Source organism: Lepidochelys kempii, chromosome 1 (genome assembly GCF_965140265.1).
Source record: "Lepidochelys kempii isolate rLepKem1 chromosome 1, rLepKem1.hap2, whole genome shotgun sequence".
NCBI lineage: Eukaryota > Metazoa > Chordata > Testudines > Cheloniidae > Lepidochelys > Lepidochelys kempii.
In genome coordinates, this window is record NC_133256.1 from 157,660,938 (window position 1) to 157,685,898 (window position 24,961).

General features: G+C 42.7%; 2 protein-coding genes across 7 annotated transcripts in view; both read left to right on the forward strand.

Annotated features, from left to right (window-relative positions):
• Window positions 1-7,819, forward strand: part of C2CD2 (C2 calcium dependent domain containing 2) — a 54,138-nt gene extending 46,319 nt beyond the window's left edge. The window contains exons 14-15 of one of the 2 annotated variants that reach the window (XR_012160807.1): window positions 3,978-4,522; window positions 4,668-7,819. Coding sequence is in view for 1 of the 2 variants with exons in the window: in XM_073359954.1 (XP_073216055.1) it covers window positions 3,978-4,204 (227 nt within the window). In the remaining variant the exon portion in view is untranslated. Of the gene's footprint in view, window positions 1-3,977 lie in introns of both variants that reach the window. The other variant, XM_073359954.1, reaches the window with a different exon arrangement.
• A 4,139-nt stretch (window positions 7,820-11,958) lies between these two features.
• Window positions 11,959-24,961, forward strand: part of PRDM15 (PR/SET domain 15) — a 43,893-nt gene continuing 30,890 nt past the window's right edge. For all 5 annotated transcript variants that reach the window (XM_073359992.1, XM_073360013.1, XM_073360003.1 and 2 more), the window contains exons 1-3: window positions 11,959-12,060; window positions 20,572-20,617; window positions 24,061-24,154. In XM_073359992.1, the coding sequence (XP_073216093.1) occupies window positions 20,581-20,617; window positions 24,061-24,154 (131 nt within the window). In that variant the 5' untranslated portion in view covers window positions 11,959-12,060; window positions 20,572-20,580. The remainder of the gene's footprint in view (window positions 12,061-20,571; window positions 20,618-24,060; window positions 24,155-24,961) is intronic.

Sequence of the window (24,961 nt, forward strand, 5' to 3'; positions counted from 1 at the left end):
AGTAACTAGGAGCCTACCAAAGTCATGCATGTGCAAACTACAGATGATTACATAGCCCTACATGAATAGTGTGTGTGTGTGTTACAAATTGTTTATGGGTTTCTTACGCTTTCCTAACAATCCTCAATTATTTGAGCTATAATATCTTTATATTTAAAATATTGCAATATTGTTTCAAAAACCGTACTATTCATTACATACATAGTGCACGTTTGTTTGCCTTTATGGAGCCAAGCAAAAAATTAAGACTTGAACGTGACTTGAACTCCTTCAGAGTGCTTGCTAAGGATTCATCGTGCCCCACTCCCTTTCTCTTGCCAGAAATAACGAAAGGATTGCATGAGAATACACGCTGATTTCGTATTTGCTTTCACCTGTTTCCAGTCACTTGTCCGTCCATCCGAATGCCTAGCTAACCTGGCTGTTTCACCAGCAGCTCCTCCTGAAAGAAAGATATTCCTGCTTCCAGAAGTGTAGATTGAACATTTAAAGTATAAGCCTTACCAGAGTGAAAGCAGAGGCATGTATTAAATAACTATATTGCACTTCTTAAATGAAAGCTACTTTTGTGAAATAGAGAAGACTGGGAGAAGGAGGGGCTTTAGTCTGAAGCCATGAATAGTGTGGAGACATGGGATAGGAAACTCATTAATTTAAAAAAAAAAAAAAAAAAGTACTTAAACACAATTCTTCAATAATCAATTTGAGTGGGAGTGGGGAACAATGTTGTACAGGACAACAACTATTCTGGTATTAACAGTAAGGATATTGCACTGAATTTCATTAGGGTTTATCTTTATATGATGCATTTGACAGGAGATGCCATTGACAATAATGGTAGCCATTTCCAATTTCCAGGACAGTATAATGTAAAAAGTTTCCCCGTCTGCCTTGGTTTCTGTATTCATAGGTAATGACAACAAAGCAAAGCGAATGGCATCAAGATGGTGATGGGTGCCAATAAAAGAACCTAGCTAGAATCATTAGATTAGATAGTGGTGTGGATACAAGCTAGTGTGAAGGTACAGCACTGGCAAGTTAATAATGGAGACCACATTTTGTTCTCTTGTACTAGTGTGAGCTCCAGAGAGGAAGATCATGACTACTTGATGCTCACTGTTTGGGGTCCTAAGCTGCACTCCCCTCCAAGTTCTTCATTTTCACTACCAATTTCCAATCTGCATGAACCCTCTAGAGGAGATGAAAATGCCACCACCCCACTGTACACAAAACCAAGTTGTCATTTTAAATCTATATTGCTAGACCATCCTTTTAATACCAATGTAGGCTGACCTCTCCTCTTAACTTCAGGGTTTTGTATCAGTCACTGACTAATTCCATGCTTCTGCCTCACAGTTAAGGCTATGTGCACACACAAAACAGGATCACATACAGAAGAGAGAATTCTTAAAAGTGGGGGACTGCTGGCTCCCAAAAGCAATCCATTTTCTTACAGAAAGAAAAGATTACTGATGACTTGTTTTGCATATGCAAATTTATTGAAGAGAGACAGGCTGTAGTTGGTATGACCGCATAACACATGACACAGTTGCCTTTTCATGCATTAATCAAGGACATGAAAAATACTTTTAGTAATACAATCCTGGAGTATTAATTTATTACATAACTACTTATGTCCATTTTAAAAACCCTGTTTGGGGAATTTTGAAGAGTTTGGCGGCTAAATTCTAACAAGTTTGTCTGAGCAGGTGCAAACTGAGATTTCTCAAAGATTTATTACTCGTCCAGATTTGGGCTTTTTTTTTCCCTCACGGAAACAGCAAATGGCACATCCTTGACAGCAGGCTCCCTGCCAAATGCGAAGGCACTAGAGTGTCTTAAACACTTGCAAGAATGTTTGTTTTGCCCACGTTAAAAACAATGTATGTTTCCCTAGCCTCCTTTTCTGAAACAGCTGAATCCTTTCTGCTGAAATTTTAAAAATGAAGACATTTAGCCTGAGGCAGACACCTGCTGGAAATTTGCCATGCCCAGTCAGCTAAAGTTAGGCAAAGTTATAAGCACCTGACAACAGGTCCTTATAATGGCAAGTGTTGGGCAACTTAACTGTAGGTGGCGCTACCAGCTCCATCTATAATACACCCTGACTTGTAAAGGCACATGGTAGGTAGCGCTCTTAATAAATTAGCGTTTTACAGATGCCAATGGGGATCCTGAACTTGGAATTTAAATGCCAACTTCATCTTGTGCATAAACTAGCTGTATACACTCTTTCTCCCCCCCCCCCCCCCCCACCCAGCTTCCTTGATGTTTCAGCAGCAATCCATGCACTAGATATCTGGGCGGAAGAGGGCAGAGTGTATGTGTATTTCTGAACATGTCATCCCATTCATTGCATATCTCTTCCCCCATACCACATACTGTCCTTCCTAGTGTATTGGAAGGATTAAATCCACCTGAATGGGATGTGAGAACTCGAAGATCCTGGAATGTTGTTGCAGCCGACAGTGAATGCTATGTATGTATCATGGGCTTTAAGAGAGCAACTGAAACGAAGCAAATGAAAGGGAAGAGAAGTCTACAGTACTTGTGGATTGCCCTTGAAAAGTTGGAGAATTCAAAGGATCTCCAATATTAACAAATTCTCATCTGTACCTTGTTCTGTAACAGCATCTCTGTCTTTTTCAACCACGCTCTTTTTTTCGAGGACTGAAGGAAAACTGACGTTCTCTTTAGTGCTCCTCTTAACGATAACCGTGAATGCCTACATTGCTTCAGATAATATTTTCTTACTTGGCTTTTCTATTACCTGTAAGTGTCTGTGCATAGATAGAGATCTCTAATTGCTGTAGGTCCTCATGAATCTGAGTGATTAGGTTAGAATGAAAAGTGCTATTTCCATGGTGTTGAGGGGAAGTAAAAAAAATTTTAAAAAATACACACACACACACACTTGCTCTTTAACTTAAGAGGCTAGACTTTCCCAAGATTCGCAAAAAGAAAAGGAGTACTTGTGGCACCTTAGAGACTAACCAATTTATTTGAGCATGAGCTTTCGTGAGCTACAGCTCACTTCATCGGATGCATACTGTGGAAACTGCAGAAGACATTATATATACACAGAGACCATGAAACAATATCTCCTTCCACCCCACTCTCCTGCTGGTAATAGCTTATCTAAAGTGATCATCAAGTTGGGCCATTTCCAGCACAAATCCAGGTTTTCTCACCCTCCGTCCCATCCCCCCCCCCCCCCCCCCACAAACTCACTCTCCTGCTGGTAATAGCTCATCCAAAGTGACCACTCTCCCTACAATGTGCATGATAATCAAGGTGGGCCATTTCCAGCACAAATCCAGGTTTTCTCACACCCCCCCCCACACACACACACAAATTCACTCTCCTGCTGGCAATAGCTCATCCAAACTGACCACTCTCCTTATTGTTTCATGGTCTCTGTGTGTATATATAATGTCTTCTGCAGTTTCCACAGTATGCATCCGATGAAGTGAGCTGTAGCTCACGAAAGCTCATGCTCAAATAAATTGGTTAGTCTCTAACGTGCCACAAATACTCCTTTTCTTTTTGCGAAAACAGACTAACACGGCTGTTACTCTGAAACCTTTCCCAAGATTGTTCCATTTTGGGGCAGAGGGAGGATATGTCTGAATGTTGCTGGAAATACAGTAGCATACAATGTAGATGCATTCTGTCGTGAGCATCTAGTTGACAGTACAGATCGTGTACAGGCAAACTTAACTTATTGTGACTAGCTACAAAACAGAACTTGGATAGAGCATCGATGTTATCTAACCTAGAGAACTTTCATAATATTCTTGCTCCAGTACAGAACATTCTTGGTTTCCTAGTTTCTTTCACACTTAAGTATTTCAGAGGGCATAACTTAAAACTGACGATGATTATTTTTTAATAGAATGTTAAAAACAAAATAAAATGATGATCCATCGGGAAAAGCGTATTTATATCTAAATTCTCCATCTCGTTCACCTCTGTAGGTGGAATTTTGAAAAAAAGTGCAAAGCTGTTTTTCCGGCGGCGGCATCATCAGAAGGATCCAGGAATGAGCCAGTCGCACAATGACCTTGTTTACCTGCAGCAGCCAACGTCTGATGAAACACGAAGGAAGGGAGCAACGCTAACACGCATCCTTCACAAGAAAATTCTTTCTAAGAACAAAAGCAAGAATAAGCTGAATTGCACTTCCATGGAGCCATGTGTATAAAACCTAATGCTCTCTGAATGATACTTGCACATCAATTGATCAGCTGTTTACAAAACCATACTAGAAGATGTAAACACAGATTGTGACATGCATAAAATGATATTCACAAATGCAGTGGTTCTGGAATAAGCAGACAAAGCTTGGCTTCTGTTTTTCCAAAACACTTTTTTTTTTTTTTAAAGCCTTTAAGCAAGAAGAATCCCGTCCTCACCAGCCTACCCCAGCATAAATAGTGTTGATTGTATGATGACGGCATGGTCCCCGCCTCCCCACCCCAATCCAAGTTGTCACTCTGCATTCAATCCTGATTTGCAGAAGGTTTGAATCTACCACTCCTAGTGATGATATTTTTATTTTGGGGGGGATGGGGGTAGAGAAGATGGGTCGTACTGTAGAAGTGGTGTGACTGGGGAGGCTCACCTTTTTTTTAGAATATTAAATCTAGTTTACATTTAACTTCTAGACAACATGACTTCTTGGTTTCCAGATAGATGACTGGACTACTGTGAAGAGGTAATGTACCACTGTGGTTTTTGCTTCTGTAATATGAAACAATAGTAGCAGTGCAGATCTCAACTTGGGTTTCTAGACATGCTGAAAGTGGAAGCCGAGAGACCCTGATCTGGTTCCTGTTATAATTTGGAAACTGCTTTGTTTCTGAAAAAGGAAATAAAATGTTAAGACATCCTGCTGTAATAACTGCTAAATCAGTGTAGATAGACATGTACCTTTGATATTAGCCATAATGATGATTATGCAAATACGTATCCTAGAATATTTAATTCTGTGCATATATTGTGCTAAAAACCCTTTTTTTCTAGGTTTACTTTGTTCCCACTTGCAAACAAAGTATTTAAAAGGTCTTACTGTTACTTTTATTTCCCCACTATATGAGAAGCTAAACGTGCTAATGCAAAAGTTATGTTGGGGACTCTACTCCCTTATCTACAGTACTTTGTAGACCAGTATACTAGCAATCGTATCAAAAGCAAAGTTAGGAGCAATAAATTTTGTGTAGATCACATTTAATCCTACTTAGATTTGTATTAGTTCATGGTCTGATTTGCCAGTTACCAGTAGCCTGGAAAACAGAATTTTTGAAAAGTTTCTCTTTCCCCTCCTTCAGTTACAAGTTTACAAGTTTTGTCCTATGGTAAGGGAGTTTTTTTGGTTTGTTTGGGTTTTTTGTGTGTGTTTAAAATATATTGCAGTTGGCTCCTTTCTTTAAAATCTGGTAAAAGAAAAATTATAGTTCTCACTTAGTTAAACTGTCTAAGAAGAGGGGAATAAAACTTCAATCTCTATATGCATTTTACAGATAACATATTTTTCTCATGTATGCCTGTTTACACATTCCTTTGCCATATATGCATTCCCTGTTGAGAACATAGCACCCAATCCTGCTGTCTTTACCCAGGCAAACACTTGCGTTGCACCAGTATCACCACGAATCTAAACTGATACAATTCCATTGATGTAAACAGAATTGTGCCTGCTTCTGTCACTAGTGAATTTGGCCCAAAGACTTCAATAAGACATTTGACTGAGTAAGGATGGCAGCATTGTGCCTTAGCCTTAAAGTTATAGTTTCCAAAAATTGAAACTGTGGAATAATTGAACTAAGAGCTTTCAATACTTTTGGTAGGCTCCAGATTCCTTAGCAAAGATGTACTGAAGGGTATAAAACTGGGGTGGGGGAATCTTCAGCAAAAAATCAAATATCCAAAGAAATGAACCACCAAATGCTTTTAACTGAGCCTCTAGTTCCAAATACATTTTATTTGGCCTAGTAATAGCACTGTGGCAGTACTGTCATGCATACCATTTTGCAAAAAATATGTACTGTCAACAGTCTTGCTGTATTTGTTGTTATAAATACCTGCAGGCATTTTTAAACACTATTTTAAAAAAATCTTAAGTTTGTTGCAGTTGCAGTTTTTTGTAATATAACTATGCAACACTCTACAGCTTTTGTGGGTTTTTTATTTTGGGTTGTCTTTTTTTAAATCCGAAATCATTATGGATTTGGGATTAGGTTAAAATCCTACTTTCACATATTTGAGACTTCCTCCTTTTTTACTAACTTGCAAAAAACCGAGGTTAGGATTCCATATCTACTGTACAACAGCTGATGCTATCAGCACTAAAAGGCTGAGGCTGCACTCCTTTGGTGCACGCACAATTCCCCTTGATTTCATTAGGTGTTGGCATGTAATGGTAGGTAAAAGAGAGATCCCTTCCCTATTTAAAGTTTTTGAACTGGTCTACACTACAGACTTATATTGGTATAACTACATTGCTCAGGTTTAAAAATCCACACCCTTGAGCAATGTAGTTATACCACCCTACATCCTGCCCCCCATGGGAGGCAGATTAATTATGCTGGTGGGAGAGCTCTCTCCTGTCAGTTTAGAGTGTCTTTATTTAAAGCACTACAGTGACACAACTCAGTGCTACATCAATGCAGCATTTTAAGTGTAAACTTGCCCTTAGTGATGCTGTTTGCTGAAAGGAGGAAAAACAAAATTAAACCCTAAATGTCGTGGCCTTTCTAAACTAAAGTTTTCCTTAGGTGCATATCACCATAGTATACAAGAACCTAGGAAGTGCAGGATTAGGCCCTGATGAGTGAAAAGTATCACTGATTGTGAACAAAACATTTGACACTAAACATTTAAAGTCTGTTAAATTACTGAGTTGGGACTTTTGTGTACAAAACCTTGTGTGGCTCATCTTTTAAATTGGTGTGAGGGATTACATTCATCTTGGCAGAATGCAAGTAGGAGGCTCTCTCCTCCACCCCCAGTAGACCAGTAACTCTTGATTTTTATGGAAGTCTTGGATGACTGCCAAAATTTGAGTTTTGGTGGTGGGGAACTGAGGTGGAGACTAGTGTAACCTATTCTCAAGATGGAGGGGACAAAGACATTTGGGATAAAAGATTAATTTTTGTTAATAAATTAAAAGCTTCTCAATGGGCCCCTCCAAAATAGCCCTGTTCAGATGGATAGTGATTTAAGATTTGCCGCATGTGGCTAGGTCATTTTTCCCCTCTTCTAGAAATCACTGTAGATAGCATTGAGAGCATGTTAGCCATAGTCATTAGTTGTGAGCCCAAACTGACAGTTCAAATCCTCAGTATTTCAAATGTTCAAAATCATGATCCAGACCCCCCAAAATTATGAGATTAAAAATAAATGTGAGGGGGTTATATGCCCTCTGGTTTCTGAGCCTTTAGGGTGAACTTAGTCATGTTTTTCAAGCTTTCTTCTGCAACCATGAGGGCTAGGAACTTACTCTTATTTTTAAATGAAAGCTGAGATTCTCATGTAATTTTGTTTCCAGGCACTGGGGCTTTAAATAAAATCTCATATTGGAAAGCTCACCGTTAAAATTGCAAGAGCTAGCAACACTCAATCCTATGGGAATAGATGGGCACATACCAGTAGTTCACCTACAGCCTGCTCCCATTTAAGTGAACATGAGTTTTGCCACAGAGTTCAGCAAGATTGGGCATGGCACTTAACATTAACACTGGGTCCAATCCTCTCAGGTGCTAAATGCTTCCTGCCACAGTCTGTGAAGGTTTCAGAGTAACAGCCGTGTTAGTCTGTATTCGCAAAAAGAAAAGGAGTATTTGTGGCACCTTAGAGACCAACCAATTTATTTGAGCATGAGCTTTCGTGAGCTACAGCTCACTTCATCGGATTTCCACAGTATGCATCCGATGAAGTGAGCTGTAGCTCACGAAAGCTCATGCTCAAATAAATTGGTTGGTCTCTAAGGTGCCACAAGTACTCCTTTTCTTTTTGCAATCTGTGAAGAATATCAACGGGCACTGGGGCAGCACTGCACCTTGCAAGATCAGATCCAGCATGGTTCCCTAACTTTGGGGAAGGACAGGGGTTGTAATTTACAGACACACACACCTTAATAATTTTAGTAGTTCAGCATTTGAGAAGGAATATCACATCACGTATCAAAACCTTTGCATTATGTTTTCGTTTTCTCTCTCTCTCTCATATAATCTCAAAGCTGTATTGTGGAAATAATTCATGAAATCTTTTTGTGGTGGTTTTTTTAATTCTTATTTATCCGTGCATTCTGTAAGCCAAAGAAAGTATACAGGGGTTGGTTTATTTGTTTTTTCCCCCATGTGTTTTCTCTTTATTGTTATGTAAAATTTGCAGAAGGAAACGGTGAAACTAACTATACTTTGTGCATTTGACAGCACTTCAACTCCCCACCCTCACGCCAAATAGTCCCTTTCAGTTCTAGTGATCCCTTAGATGTTAGAGCAATAGTACTATGAGGTTTGAGGGGTAGAGGAGGAATCATATAAATGTGACTTCTTTTTTTTATTGATTGTGTCTCATTGAATATAAAGCCGAAAGTTAAGATATGTGCGAGCAGGGTATCATCATAAACCCAAGTACACCATAGCATAGGATTAAATGATTGCTTGAAGGGAACAGAGCCTATTAGTACAGTCCATATTTAGATGTAGCTGCCCTACTGGAAAAGCTATGATGTAAAGAGCAGAGTTGTTGTTTTAAACTGCTTTTAGCAACCAATGGCCTCACATTTACTCCTTGACATCCACATTGACTTCAGTGAGACGATTCATGTACTTAAAGTAAGGCATGTGCTTAGGTACCTGGCTGAATCAGGGACTTAATGATAAATAAACTCTGAATACATTCAGTTAATCTTCCTACCATTCAGTTAAGGGTGAGCGATGTATTACTCAGGACAGCTATACTGCTGTTGTGGAAGCTACTAGCGAGCTGCAAAAGTAGCTTGTGTATATGGAACTGGTTATCTTGCCAATCTTGTTATTTAACATCCCTATATAAAAAGTGTAGCTGTTTACCAAGGGTGTAATATGCTCGCATATTCCAAACAGGGTGAAACATTTACTCTTAGCACTCAGCTGTGATAACTTTTTTAAATTTGTACACTAAAATAACTTGGTGTAATTAAGAGGACTATGCTGTACAGATTTATTAGACTATCACTAATAAGCATGAAAAGAGGATGTCTTCTTTTTTAAAAAGAAAGAACTACTGCTGTACATAAAATAATAAACACCGATTGTCTCTGTGTAGTATCCTGTCATATATGCCTTGGTCTTCCAGGTGTACTGCATTGCTTGTCTGCTCATCTGCATTAATAAGACGACTCCATGTTTTCAGGGCCTCTTTACCTGTTTTCTTTTAGCAGCAAGCTCCTCCTAGCTGTGCCTGACCCTGTGTTGCTCCGTTCTTATTGTGCCGGAGCCCATCTAGGAAGGATCCCTTGCTGTGCTATTGGGATGCATTCTAAAACTGTGCTGGGAGGCAGCCTATTGGAGGGGACTGAGGGACGAATGAATAATTTGAGCCTAAGATTTGATGTTTGCATTGTTTGTCCAGGTTCATGAACATGCCCAGCTTTTAATGAACAATTTGTTATATCCCAAAGCCAACTATCACTTCACCATTTTTTGTCAGAAAAGGTCCTTTAGCAGAACAGAATGTCCAGATGTCACCTTGTGTGGAATCCTACAAAAGTAGGGCTTGGCAGATAATGTAGTCAAGCCCCCTGCACTGAGGCAGGATTATGTATATGTAGTAGTGGAGCAGTATTGGATGTCAAGATGCAGTGGTGTTTAGATGAACTGAATGGAGCTGTTTGCCTAAAGAATACTGAGTGTTCTGTGTGTGTTAATTTTTATTTGTGTGTGGAGGGGGAAAAAAAAATCCTGGAATTTTTCAATGTTCATTTTCCAAATATTAAAAGTTAGATGAAATTGGGGTTTTAAAAAATAGAAAAATGGGGGGGGGGGGAGAAAAACACATTCATAATATACACATTTTACTACAGTATAATTGAAACATTTTTTATGTACAAAGATATTTTTGTCTCACTTGGCGCAAATAGTTTTTCCAGAAATCCTGATTTGCGTACACTTACATAATTTTCTTCAAAGCATCCTCACTCCTGTTGAGCCTCTTGCTGTCCTGGAGGTAGTCCACCCTTGAAAATAAGCACCCTGTGTCAAGACACCCACGGGGTACACTCAGAGCTCATCATGTCACTTTGCTGAAATGGGGAAGTGTCTTGATGACTGTTCCAAAAAGCCAGCACATCCAGTTTCACATCAGGGTTAAGCATGTTCAGGTAAGTCAGTAGTGGGTTTACAATAGAGCCAGGCCCATGCTCAGAAGAGGCCCCAGCCTGCTCCACTTGCACTGAGCCGCCACCAGCCCGCTGGCTCTCCCTCCCCCGCCCACCACTTGCTCCTCTTGGCCTGCCTGCCGGTCAGCCAAGGGTTCCTCTCCACCCCCAGGTCCCACCTGCCAGCTCCTCTCTGCCTCCGGGCCGGACCCCAGTGCATCTCCGGCTCCAGGCAGTCTCTTCTTCCCATTATCTATACGGCCCCACCTGTCTCCCTGGAGCAGAAGCCTAGCCAGTTGTGGGGGAGGGGACTGTGGTGGGCTTGGCTGGGCCCCTCCAGGCAAATGGGTCCTGAGGGAGCCTAGCTGGGGCAGGCCCCTGGCCTGGCTAATCAGGCCACTCCTGAGGGGCTGGTACGATTCCCCACCCCGGGACCAGCCCTGGCTGCGCTGGCGGCTCAGCCCGGCCAACACAGTCACGCCCCAGCGTGGCCAGTGAGTGCGGCTGGGAGGCAGGGCATGGGGGAGTGGGTCTCTGGGGGTGCAGGGCTGTGAGGGGGTGGGGAAGAGCTGTGTGTGTGTTGGGACACTAGGGAGTGGAGGTTCTACGTGGGGTGCTGGGCAGTTGTGGTGGGGCTGTAGGCAGGGGGGTGCTGGCCAGGGGTGGTGGTGTGCAGGGCCCAGTGCATTTGTGGCAAGGTCTGGGGGTGTGCTGGACATAGCAGGTGGGGGGGAGGGGGCTCTGGGGCAGGGCATGGCATGGGCCTAACCCCAAAGGGAAGGGGCATGCTGGCAGCACAGGGCCTGGTGGGCCATTGCTGGTTTGTAAATAGTGCCCTTGCACGGGGCTGGGCGGAGCAGGAGTGCCCCTGCCATGCCCCTGGCCAGCCCCTCGTATCCACAAAAACAAGAAGGAGTCCGGTGGCACCTTAAATACTAACAGATGTATTTGGGCATAAGCTTTCCTGAGCTAGAACCCACTTCAGCGGCTGCATCCCATGGAGTGGGTTCTAGCCCACGAAAGCTTATGCCCAAATACACCTCTTAAGCAAGGGCAGAAGTCTTCTGTGGCCTAAGGTGCGCCGCTAGCGGGGGATTAGGCGACCTAAGGGCATCGTTTCCACAGCTCTGAGCGCTGGAGCAGGTGGCTGTTAGTGCGAGGGGCGGCGCAGGGCCGGCCGGCGGCAGCCTGCAGCACCTTGGCTTGAGCCCTGGCTGGGCTGCCCGAGGCGCGGGGGGAGGGGGGGGCTGCACAGGATCCCCAGTTGTGCAGCGAGCGCGGGGGCAAGAATAAGGGGAGTCGCTGCACAGGCACGCGGAGAGCTACCAAGCCAGCTACAAAGCAATGAAATAACGGAGGGTCCCTTAAACTGGGGGCGGGCAGGCGCGCCCCACCCCCCTGGGCTGCAGGCGAGCTTGCAGGGGTGGTGGCTGAGCTCTGTCAGGCGACCCGGCCGGGCGTACAGCGCCCTGCACCGAGGGCCCCGAAGCGCGACTGCAACAGCGCTGGCGGGTAACAGCCCCGCCCCCACCGCCCCGCGCGGCGCAGCGGGAGAGTAGGCGCCCCTCCCGCGAACTACGACTCCCATGGTGCTTTGCCGGCGGGCGGCCGGGCCGGCTTCCGGTGGCGCGTGGTTTCCGGAGTGGATCGGAACCTGGAGTCCGGATTCGATCCGGGTCGGAACATTCCAAAAGCAGGTAACGCAAATCCCCGCATTCCAGCGCGGCGCGCGGCACCGCCTGCCCCTGGCCGGCGAAACCCCCACCCCCACCCCCACCGCGCCCCCGCCGCGCCGCCCCCGCCCCCCTGGGGTTGCCCCTGGCGCGCGGGGCCCCCGGTCCGGCTGCGCCGCCGCTGCCGCCGCCTCCATCTCCATCTCCAGGCCGCCTGTTCTTTGTTACAGCGGCCGCGCCGCCGCTGCCGGGGGGGCCGGGCGGGTCCGAGGCAAAACCCGGCGGAGCCGATCCCGGCCCAGCCACCCGCCCCCCCGCCGGCGCCTCGGAGCTGCAGCCCGGAGCCGGGAGCGCGCGGGTCAGCCCCGAAAGGGGCCGCGCGGAGCCCGGCTGGGGTGGGGCTGGGCAGGTGCCGGGGGCGCGGGAGCCTGCAGGCCCCATGTCGCTCTCTGAGGAGCCGTGGTGCATACCCCTCCTCCCCCCTTTATTTCTCCGGAGCGCGGGGTGTAAACGATTCCCCCCCCACCCCGCACGCAGCTCGCCCCCGCCCGCCCCCCTTGGTTCCCAACCTCTTCCCAGGGCTGCCGCCGCTGTAAGCCCGGGCAGGAGCTCAACGCTAGTAAATCCGGTTTTAAATATAGCCCCCCGCACCTCTCCTGGAGAGCCCGACACAGACTCGCTGCTGAGACCGGAGAGAGATTGTATCTGTTGTCGCAGGGGTGAAATCACCATAACTTAGGTAAAAAGAAAAGGAGGACTTGTGGCACCTTAGAGACTAACGAATTTATTTGAGCATAAGCTTTCCGTGGGCTACAGCTCATTTAATTATTTATGCTCAAATACATTTGTTAAGCTCTGAGGTGCCACAAGTCCTCCTTTTCTTTTTGCGGATCCAGATTAACACGGCTGCTACTCTGAAACGTAACTTAGGTGTTGATGAACAGACTCTTTGTGAGTCCTTCCTGTCCATAAATGCGCAAGCTGGTTATTTAAACAGCATGTTAAAATACAAGCTGAAAACACTTTGCACGTCCACAGCGAGGCAGGATTTATTGTATATATCCAGAGATGGTTGTTATTACTTCTGTGTCTGGATACACAAGCCCTTTTTGAGCTCTGTGAATAAGTGAGATGTTTTGACTTCCAATTTTAAGGGATTTGTTCTGTCTTAGGGTCTAGTACATTACCTAGACCTGAAAGGAGTTAGCTGTGACAAAGCATTATTCTGCCACAGAAAGTGAAATCTGTGCTAAAGACCCCACCTCCAGTGAGGGAAACCACTGCTGTCAGAAAAAAGAAAAGGAGGACTTGTGGCACCTTAGAGACTAACAATTTTATTTGAGCGTAAGCTTTCGTGAGGTACAGCTCACTTCATCGAATGCATTCAGAAGAAGCCACTTCATAATATCTCTATTTCCTTCAATCGTTAAAGACCACCTCTACCAGGCAGTGGGGCTTTTTCTGATTGGTCCCTTATATATTTTTGAAGTGTGACTCACTACTCTTTTGCATTTAATGTAAACAAGATCTTCTTGGGCAATGTTAACAAATAGGATTGTGCCCAAAGCAATCTTAAAGTTAAATTGGATCGGGCCCTTTGTAAGCAGGTTGGGAAGTGGTCTCATTTAGGAAATTATTAAGTATTATTTACATAATACAGGCATTGCCATCATGATATTGATATATAAATTTCTTAGTAGCTTTACATTTAAAATAGCCCAGCCCTCTTGGCCTCCAAGGGAAATGTACTTTTCAGGCAGTGGTGGTGAAGATGAAAGTGGTATGGTCCTCTCCACCCTGTAACTGTCATGGTGAGTTCTGTATTGTCATTCTGGCCTGTGGAAGTGGAAGACACTTGAAAGTTTTGCAGTAACCTTATTTTGTTTAGTAACAGATTTTAGCCTAAAATGTAATATTGTGGCCTTATTGATATCCCATCTATATTTCTTCAGAAACATTTATCTGCTTATTGGGGTGCATCAAATGGTATAAATGAATGTATCTGATACCTAAATTTATTGTTAAAGTATGGGGTTTAAAGGCATGATGAAGTCAGGAAGACAGGACTAGGGGAGGGCAGGATAACATTTCATGTTATGAGGAAGTACTTTGAGTTTTCTGATGGCCGTTAACAATGTAATGTTCTGGTTTTATTTCAAGCCACTTACATTATAAAACATATTGGCCCTGTTATTTTGATTCTGCTTTATAAGTGCTGGCCTATAACTAAGAACAAGGTGTGATGCTGTAGGTTGAATTATAAAGGAAAAATGTCCTTTTCCATGGTGCATTCAGTGCTCTTTCCTATAAAACATTCATTCCTTGCTGATGCCTTTCATTAAATACACTTTGAAGTTTACTTTTTCTTAGTATACACAAGTGATTATCATGTTCATAGAGGGGCTAAATAAAATGTGCTGTATCTTTTTAAAACAGCACAAACTCAGTACTTTACACTTTGCTAATCTGCACTCTAAGTGATTGGGGCATAAAAAATAAGACATGCTTTCCCCATCTCAGCAAAAAAATTAACAGTAGAACTGTATACTGAAGCCTTGTGTTACTAAAACTTTATTACTTGACAAAATATACTGCAAAAAAATCTTTAGTATGGTAAAAAGTATTATATGTAAACTACATAGTGAAATAAGTGAACAAAGTAAATTTTTGATGAATTCTTCTTGTTTTATGTGTGTATTTGCAACCTTCATTCAGTTGTAGTGTGTCCAGTTATTTGTGCAAATTAGTGAAATTATACTGTAATGTAGAAAGGGAAACCTGTATCATATACTCTCATCCTTGTTTGTTTTCATAATGACAGGTATCCTCATAAATTCAGGCAGAATTAAAGGTTTGAGTCTACGCATCTTATGCTTGAGTTTAAAAAAATTATATCGTTTCCCTTTATATCTAGGTTACCAGTTCAATTTGTGAAACCAAAATTGCGCATTTTGCCACTATGACCTACATTTTCCAACTCTGTGTTTTAAATATGTAACAATGTGCTCTCACTCTCGTATGCTCAGATAAATGGAAATATTTTTATAAGTGCAATTTAAATGCATAGGTCCTGATCCTGCAACTTGCACCCTGTGCCTCAGTGGGGCTGACTTAAATGAAGCTCCACGTGGATTTTATAGGTTGTGAATACGGAAAAGCTTTCAGGATTGTAGCCTTAGCACAGTTGGAAAAAGGGAGTTTACCTGCTTAGAGCTCTTGCTTATGTACAAAATTGCTCAGTTAGGTGTAAAATCAGAAAATAGGTGTCACCTACATTTACAATCTGCTGATGATTATTAGAGTAATGCTGCAAACTTTTGAGGGGTGGTTAAAATTCTCCCATTTAGTTGCAAAATCTTAACTGGTTTAACATATAACTATAGGATGCTATCTATCACTTGGGTATAGTTATGTATATTGGTAACTGAAGGGACAAACCAACAGATTCTCTTCGCTAACTATTATATTAAAAGTACATCGAGCTGATGATAGCTTGCTATTTGTGGGCTGACAGAACTCATATGCTCCTCGGTGTAGACAATTTGCTAAAGAAACTTGGGCTGTTCACACATCATTTCTTCAACCCTTGACCCCAAAAACAAGCGCAGGTTGGTAAGTCAGAAGTCACCTATCAAGCTGATGTGAGTTCCTCACTCTTTCTACTTAAAGGGTATACTGTCCTGCCCTTCCTCCATTGCTGAGAGTACATTCTGCACCTGTGATCTAATGGCCATTGTCCGCTTAGCTGAAACATTATTTGCAGAACTCCTCATGCATGGAGATGGGAACATTGCTGTTCATTTGCTTAGTCACCATGGAACTATTCCTGTCAGTCTCGTACAAAAATGTCTGGGCTTTACAGAAGTTCATTATCACTTCTACAAGCCGATAATTATGTGCAGTGGAATGAGTAACTTAATAGATTTCTCTGCTTGTACGAATGTTAGTATCTTAGGGAGGAAATGGTCTCAGGGATCCCATGGTCTCAGGGTTAGAGCAGAAACTGGAAGTAACAACTATTGGGTTCTGTCTTCAGCTGTGCCACACAGTGTGACTTTGTACAAGTTTTTCCACCTCTTTGGGCCTCATTTACCCATGTGTTAAAGGGGCATAATAAAACATATTTCAAAAGGGTATTACGAAAACTTACTTCAGGTATGCAAAGACCTTTGAAGTCCTTGCCTGAAAAGTTCTATGTGAATGCAAAGAAGAATCATCAGTCCAGTTGTAGGGTTACGCTTCCTTCTTCAAATTTGGGAATACCAAAGTTGTAGAGACTAGACAGAAATCTGTATCATGAGAGTGCATATAGTAATGTACAGTAGTCTTTGAGATCTCTCTCTGCACCTGAGGTGTTTCCTTTAGCAAATTTTATTAGCTCAGTCCCAATGGATATATTTACACAGCAGTTTTGAGTCTACTTGATGTATAATTACAGCTTCTGGTTTTCAGGATTTTTTAATTTAATTTTTCAGGGCTTGTTTTTAGTAAGTTTTGAGTTTCATGTAGATGTCCAAAATTGTTTTTTGGGAGGGGCTTTCTCTTTGTACATATATGTAGTACTGTTTCAAAAATACTATGTTAAAGCGCAGTAGGGAACCTTTAGTACATCCCAGCAGGGTCTACACCAGTGGTGGGCAACCTGTGGGCTGCAGACTGCATGCGGCCCATCAGGGTAATTTGATTGTGGGCCGTGAGACATTTTGCTGATGTTGACTGTCCACAGGCACGGCCTCCCGCAGCTCCCAGTGGCTGTGGTTTGGCCACAGGTTGCCCACCACTGCATTAGATACAAGCTGGGGAGCGGGGACATCGCCTGTATAAACAAACTGCACTTGGAAAGGGATGATGTCAACACGAATTGAGTAACCACTTCTGGTGTTTTTCTGGTGTTAATGGGATAAACAGCAATTTAAGTGTTTCATTGGTGTTTGTTGGTGAAACCTAAAATCAGAAGCCTTCTACATATTGCATTATCTGTTCTGTCTTTGCTCAACATAATACAGTAGGTCATTGTGCTAAACTTGTTGAAAAGACCTCTGATGCATCAGAAACCATTGTGCGGTGTAAGAAACAAAAACACTTGTTTAGAAAGGTGGATATTAAGTTGATGTAAAACATTTACTGAGAGTTAGCACCTTATCAATTAATGAAGTGTATTTGTTTTCTATTCTCTTCTCATCTCCTTAAAGGGTAGCATTATGATGTTACTGTGTTCTCCCCTTTCTCTGTTAAATCACTCTCACTTTCCCAGAACAAATAGCAGTTTTGGTTCTTGCACAACAGTACACATCTGCATCCTCATTATTATGAAAAACATGTTTTGATTTAATCTGCTGTTTGTGAAAAATGCCATTTTGATAGTCCTGAAGCCAGAGTTGCTTGCACAACAGGTTTGACACAGGCAGTGTGCTACACCAATGAGTCTCAGCCCTATTCTATAGGGATTACTTTAGGACCCATCCACACGATGTATGGAAACCATTGCAAGGGCATAGACTATGTATGACCTAGAATTCCACAAGTGTCACAGCCATTGTCAGCACTGAACACACGATGGAGAAGCTGTATGGGCTCTTTTACACTAGAACAGTGGTTCTCAACCTGTTTACCATTGTGGGCTACATATGCAGCTCACTGTTTATGTGAGCTGCAGCCGCACAATATATATATATACTATCTGTATGGCCCTGAGGATGTCACATGGGCTGCAGTTGTGTGCTGATTGGGCTGTGGGTTGAGAAACAATGCACTAGAAGCACATTTCATTAAAGCTTGAATGGGTGACAATGGTTGGAAGTAGTATCTGGTGGAATTCATAAGGAGACTGAGGATATCCAGATTATCGTCCCGGGGGACGTTGCCCGGAGGACAGATCCAGGAGGAGTCTGAGTGACTGGACAATAGTGGCCCACCCTGTTCTCTTTCTTGCTATGGAACTTGCCCAGTGGAGTGCTGGCTCAGATCCACTTGGTAATGAAACAATGTTGTGTCTAATTAATCAGAAGTAGCTTCTTGATTTCAGAAGGAGGAAGAACATGTTTAGTATCTCTGTGGAGAGCTGACCTTGAGTTTCAGTGATCATCAATGCAGCTGAGAGCTGTAGAGGAAATATCTGATATTTCCTTCTGATACATATATGTGGTACTGGCAAGTCTGCAGCTTGGGCTATTGCGCTAGGAGTGTGAATTGCAGGGAAGTCTTAAAAATATCCCTGAGGCTCAACAGAAAGAGTTGAGCATGAGTTGACCTCATTTACATGGTAGGGCTGTTGATGGAACTTGCATGCTTATCCCATGCGCATTTTAGGAGCCATCACCCAGAATGACTATTGCTCCATTCAGAAGCAATTGCTGGTGACTCTGAGATGGTTCTTGGATATTTCTATTTTCTGGACAGGCAAACTGCATGAAGCATGAATAAATCTGGTTTGTACAAGAAGGGACAGTGTTTCTGTTGTCATGAGGGGTCTCTGCCTCTTCAGTGATCCTGGGTGACTGCTGTGCTAGATGTATCTTTGGTGAACGTTTCCTATGGCAGCATGAAGACCTTTTGATTCTCAGAACAGACTAGCTTTGCTGTTTATACCATCTGCTGGGTGTGTGTTTAGTCTTTCTCCCTCCTCCCTCAGTTTGCAGTTTTAATCTCTCATTCTTCTATATTTATCCTCTCTCAAATGAATCCAGCCTCTTTCTCTCCTTTCTTAGTTCTTCTGCTGATCATTTTGCCTTCTCATCTCCCACTTCAGCTCTGGGAAGAGCCTGTCCCTTGTTTGGGGGTTCTGCTTCTCTTTCTTGTGCCTCTAGATATGTCATTAGAGGACCAGGATGACCTCTCGGAGTTGGGAGAGAAATGATCTTCCTGACCTTGTTTGTGCTTGCCCAATTTTTTGCTGTGAGCCCCAGATAATCACTAACAAAATCTAGGGTCCAGTTATAACAACCAGCCATTGACCATTTAGGTTATTTAGACATCAGTGAAAAGCAATTATCCAATGCTTTTCATCCGTTAACACTCAAAGTGCTTTAGAAGTGAGGGTATGGGTTCTTAGCCTCATTCACTGGTGAGGGAAAATCTGTTTGCATAGAGGTCAGGTGACTTGAGTAAGTACAATCACAAAGTCGGTGGACTAGATTGTGCGTTTTCTAACTCCCAGTACTTAGATTGTAAGCTCTCCGAGGTAGGCACTGTCTTTTGTTCTGTGTTTGTACTGCGTCTACCACGATGGGATCCTGATCCATGACTGGGGCTCCCAGTAATAATAGTACTGTATCCTCTCTATCAAAGCGTGTGACCTCTCTGGACCAGATGTGCAAAGGCATGAATGATTTACAGCCAAAATTTAACCCAAGCTCGTGGTTGGTGCTTATCAAAGAAATAACTCTCCTCTCTCAGAGTTTTTCCTTTGTTGTGCTGTAATACCAAAAATAAATCAAATAAAATCAGTCTTCCGCAGCTGGGATTGTAGTTTTTAGAATCCCAGCTCCTTAGCTCTCTGACCCATGACCAAAAAACCCAGCGTCATGACTTGAGCATTGAGATTCACATTGCAGCATTTCTCCATTCTGCTTGCTGTGTCCAATCTCCTTAGTGAACATAGGATTGACGTTATGGATTCTTGTCATTTTCGACATCCTTCTGGCTCAGAAGAACAGTATTTGCAGGTGGAGGAAGGAATGATGTGATGTGACTGTGCACCACACCAAAGCTGGCAGACCTCATTTCAGGCTTGTGAAGCAAAGGCATTGAGAAATGAATCTTCTACTTCATGCTCAATTTGACTCTTTATGACTGAGAGTTTTGTGGGATATGAGCTCATTGTGAGGTTATGTACCATGTGCTGTACTGTCTAGATGATAGAAGGTATGAATTCCTGAATAGTTGGTGCACGCTTAAAACATTTCTGCCCCCTTTTTTGTGAATCTTGCCTTAGCTGACACATTACTAACAGGTGCTGTTGTCATGTACAGTGGAATGCACTTAGAGTAAACTCAGAGAGAAGGTCAGTTTATAGTGAAATGGAATAAAAGTCCCACATTGTTTAGTGGCTGTTTATTCGTAGTGAGCAATTATGTGGAAGGGAAAAAATACTTGGCAGTAAAAGAAAAAGTTACATTGTGTTTATGTGCCTGCTTGTAAAGGTGTGATAATACATGAGCTGGGGGTGAACTGTTTAAATACATGCTTCTGTAAGGATTAAGGGTTGAAATAATGTATTTCTGCTGTTTTCATTAAAAAAAACTGCATGAACCAGAGTGGTTACGAAAAGCATCATATTTATCGTAGGTGGGGTCTTGCAAGGCACCTGATATCACCCTTAATATAGGCATTAGTGGATCATTAACCGCTTTAATTTGTGTTTTACATTCTATGTATGATATACTCTGCTCGGGTTCAGTAGTCTCTTTGCACATGCATTGGGGTCAGTTAATATTATCACTCAGTAGGTAACTCTTTTATTAGATCTGTGTATTAGAACTGTGTCAGGAAGCAGCATTTACATTATGCTCAGTTTTCTCCCTTGTATTTTGACAGGTTTCAGAAATGGCAGAAGATGGCAGCAATGAGACCATGTTTATTTGTAAGTATTAGAAGAATAATGATGGAGTCGTAATGTGAGGTGTATTTACAGAGCATTAATTTTGAAGTTCAAACCAACTTACTCTTATATTGTTTTCCTAAAGGTGATTATTTAAGGGAAACCCAAATAGTTTATGGCAGTGTGGAGGGAATTGCACCAAAGTTAAGAATACAAATTCTCAGTTTTTTGTTGGGAAATGCAAGAAATGGCTAGATATGAATTAGTAGCTCAGCTTTTTAATTGCTAGCCTCCAAGAGACTAAGGGTATGTCTACATTGCAATTAGACACCTGTGACTGGCTCATGCCAGCTGAGTCAGGCTAAGGGGCTCTTTAATTGCAGTACAGATGTTTGGGCTCAGGCTTGGACCCAGGCTCTAGTACCCTGCAAGATGGGAGGGTCCCAGAGCTGGGGCTCAGCTAGATCGCAAACGTCTACACCGCAGCTAAACAGTCCCTTAGCCTGAGCCCCGCAAGCCCAAGTCAGCTGGCACGAGCCAACTGTGGGTGTCTAACTGCAGTAGACATATCCTAAAAGCCTAAAGGTTATCCATGGCTAAATTGTTTCCTTTAGGTTAGGTGACTGCTGCCATCTTGACTGACACACTGGGGAAGGAACCGGGGAGCTCCAGAGCTAAAAGCTTGAGCTGCTACAGCTTGGGCTAAACAGTCAAGACTCTCTAGCTGGGGCTGTGACAGCCTTGCATCCTCTGTGGATATGGCACAGAGGTGGAACTGGAACACACCCTCACCAGTGAGCTACACTTACATAAGTGGACGGGACCTAGATCTAGCCAATCTGACCTGGAGAGATCAAGAGCAGAGAGTGCTGCCTTGATGGTATGTGTCATAGTCACTTCCTCTCACAGTCCCTGTAGGTGCACTTCAGGGTTGGGGCTCCACAGGTCAGGACGGGACTGACTGGGACATCTTCTCTCTTTCCAAAATTTGCTGGAGTTCCCCCCTAAATAGTAATGCTGATTCAGTTGATATAGTCCTACTTGGGTTGTTCAGCTCCACAGTGAGCCTTCTTCCCCTTCCCCTCCTCAGAAGAGCCGTAGAAGCTGGAGAGGACCAGGAAGCAGAGAAAAAGGCTCTGACCTCTATGGGTTTAGGGGGGCAAGTTATCTTGCCAGTTCCACAGATGGTGTATGTCAAACACCCCCCACCCCCACCCCAGATGGGACAGGAATTCATGAAGTTTCTTGCCTCCTATGTGAGATTTTTCCACAGAATTTAAGGGCCTCTTCTGTTTCAGAAAAGTGAATGTCTAGACCTGACATTGTGGGCTTCCATAGTTACTGACCATCAGAGCGTTTCATATCCAGTTACCTCAGTTTATAAGCCAGACAACTTGTTTCTAAAATGTCAGCTCTTCCATGCTTAGTCTGGGGCCTGAAAATTGTGGCTGTCTCTTTCTGTTGCATGCAGCACCACCAGAAATATGGGTTTGACAGTCGTGTTGGTAAACCTAAGGCCAAATATAACATGTGGTGCTCTTCAGCAATTATGACAACTTTGCAGTGCCAACAGCAGTGACACTTTTTCCTTTCTGCCAGCAAACTAAGCACATGTGACTGAAAAGATGCACATAAAGTCCTGTACTTGGACTTCAGTGGGAGCAGGGAATTCTACCTTTGAATTCAGTGGGAGCAGGATTGAGCCATCATTAGGGAATAGGAATATGCAGTGGAGGGAGTTGTAGTCTAGTGGTTAGAGCTGGGAATTGGAAGCAGACTTCTTGTGTTCTGTTCATAACTCTCCCAGTGACTGTGCCAAAGTTTACCCAGTTGCAAAATGGATATAATACCTGCCTCATATGTTACTGAGACTTAGTTGTTTGCAAAGTGCTCTGAGATCCTTAAATAAAAAGCACTATATAAATGCAAAATATTATTAAGGTTTGTACTTTTAAAATATTTATTGATTAGAATTATTCTTCAGCCATAAACTCACTTTTAAAAGGGATCTTCACTGCTAAAGCTCAACCTCATATACTCCCCTTTGAGAAATCTATGGTTTATCTCTTTGTGTCTGACTTTGTATTTCTTCTGTGGTCGTAAGCCCTTAAGTATCACACATGGTGAGTACTCCAACTCAGGGGAGGGTCTGCTATGAGGCATCCTGTACAGATTCTGTAGACTTCAGAGACATATGTCCAAAAACGCTAGTGTTCCCCGCTTTGATGACTGTTCATCCACCAGGATATTAAAGAAAATGATATATGCTTCTTGTACTCCTAAATAGTGCTGGACAATAAGAAATGTGGAGAGCCACAGGCTGTATGTACATTGTATACTATCTTTGCACAAGTTTCAGGCACTCTTAATTTGAATGCTGAACATTGAGTGAAAGCTTCAGCTACAGCAAATCCTCTAAGGAAGTGCTGTGTAAGTTTCACAGATGTGAACACTGCTGGTGAGAGTTTAGTTTCCCATTGTAAAAGCAAGGTGTTCTTTCTCAGTAGTTACAGTCTGGAATGAAATTCTGTATCGTGTTAATTTGCAACATGTATGCAATAATATTCTTGTGCAACCTTACTGAAGTCCTCAGGGTTCCCTACGTTTGACATGGAGCAGAATTTGGCAGCTGGGGAATATCCTCTCTGTGATGACTTCTTGTCCCTATCCAATCAACTGGCTTCACAGTAACATTTTGACAACTCTTTGACATAGAAACGTATGTTTCGACTGGTCCTAAATTGACTCTTATTTTATCATTATCCAGGGCAAAGGTTGTTTCTTGGGTTCCCTTTAGCCCTGGATAACTTACAGTATTTTAAAATAAAAGTCAAATTAGGGGAACTGAAAGCTTGTATTATTTTGCCCGGTAATAAAGAATTGCCAGATTGTATTGGAAAGGGTCCAGAGGAGCTGTTGCCATAGTGCCAAATTCCCCCCCCCCCCCCCCCAGCCATACACTTGCAAGGGAGGGTTGCACAGGTACAACTGTGGGCGGAGCTTGGGACCCAGGGGGAAATCCAATGGCAGTTTTCCATGGATTTCATTAGGGTCAGGATTTCACTCCCAGTCTCTGAGAGCCCATCAGATTTTGACTATGCATTTTAAACCCTGGACTCCAGTGAACAGAATAGTGATTTTTTTAGCTGAGAGAGGCTAGCGCAGTGGGGGTTTGTGTTTTTTTTTGTTTGGTTGGTTGGTTTTTTAAGTCCTCCTACCTTTAAACAAAACATTTACTGGAGTTTTGTTTAGCAAATATTTTCTTTAGGAAGATATTTACATTTTTAAAGTGTCTTCTGGTAGTCTTAGGTATGTGTTGAATGATACGTTTGATTCAATTGTGTATATCTTTTGGGGCAGTACAAATTACTACTTTATTGTATGTCATTAGTTTGGTGTTTAAATTTTCTATGTGTCTGTTGACTGAGAGAGCACTGCCCGATGACAGCATTTACCTTGCAGCTCTATGTGCTGTTTACTTACAGGGTGCGAGGATTGTGGTCAGTACCATGATTCGGAGTGTCCTGAGCTGGGCCCAGTGGTGACAGTCAAAGACTCCTTTGTGTTGAGCAGGGCAAGGTAAGTAACTTTAGCGTGACTACATGGCTTGTTTGTTTTTTAAAGAGAATTTCGTCTTTGTGAAAGGTACCAGACTGACAGCTGAAAAATGAAGTCCTCTGTCGACAAAATAGATACAGCCTCAATTAAACAAAGAATCAAAGCACATGCTTAAATGATTTGCTGAATCAAGGCCTAAGAGAGGCTCTGTTTATGCATTCCTTGGCAACTCTTAGAGATTGCCGACAAAGGAGTCAGATAGTACCAGTTGTGGTGGAGACTTGTTTCCTATATTGGTTGAAAATGTTTGACATTTATCCCGTTCCTTCTCCTTACACGTGCTGCACTAGATTTTCAAAATTCAAAATGGTTCATGGGAATTTCCCATGGCGTTAATAAGAGTTACACAGTTTTGCACTGCCTCTGTAATTCGTCTACTGTGAGAAGCAAAACTTCGGAACATTTCCATCTTTGTAAGTCGTCTAAAGAGTGATCATCAATCCCAGTTTTGTCAGTAAATCTAGGTGTATAATAAAATAGCAGAAATATTTGTGCTCCGCAAAAGAAATGAACAAATTAAATAGAGAGTTAGGAATAGGAGTAAACTTTATATCGAAGCATTAAATGTTTCCATTTGGAATTATATTCTGATGTGGAATGTTTGATTTTTTGCTATGGGAAAGAGAGTTCACTTACAATGGAATTTTGACACACAGTAGAACTCAGAGAAGGATACTGATCTCTAACATTTGGCATGGGGGCAATGCGGTGAATGTTTGATCAGTACCAGACTGACTCATTGAGAGCTAAACTGTCCATATCAACTTT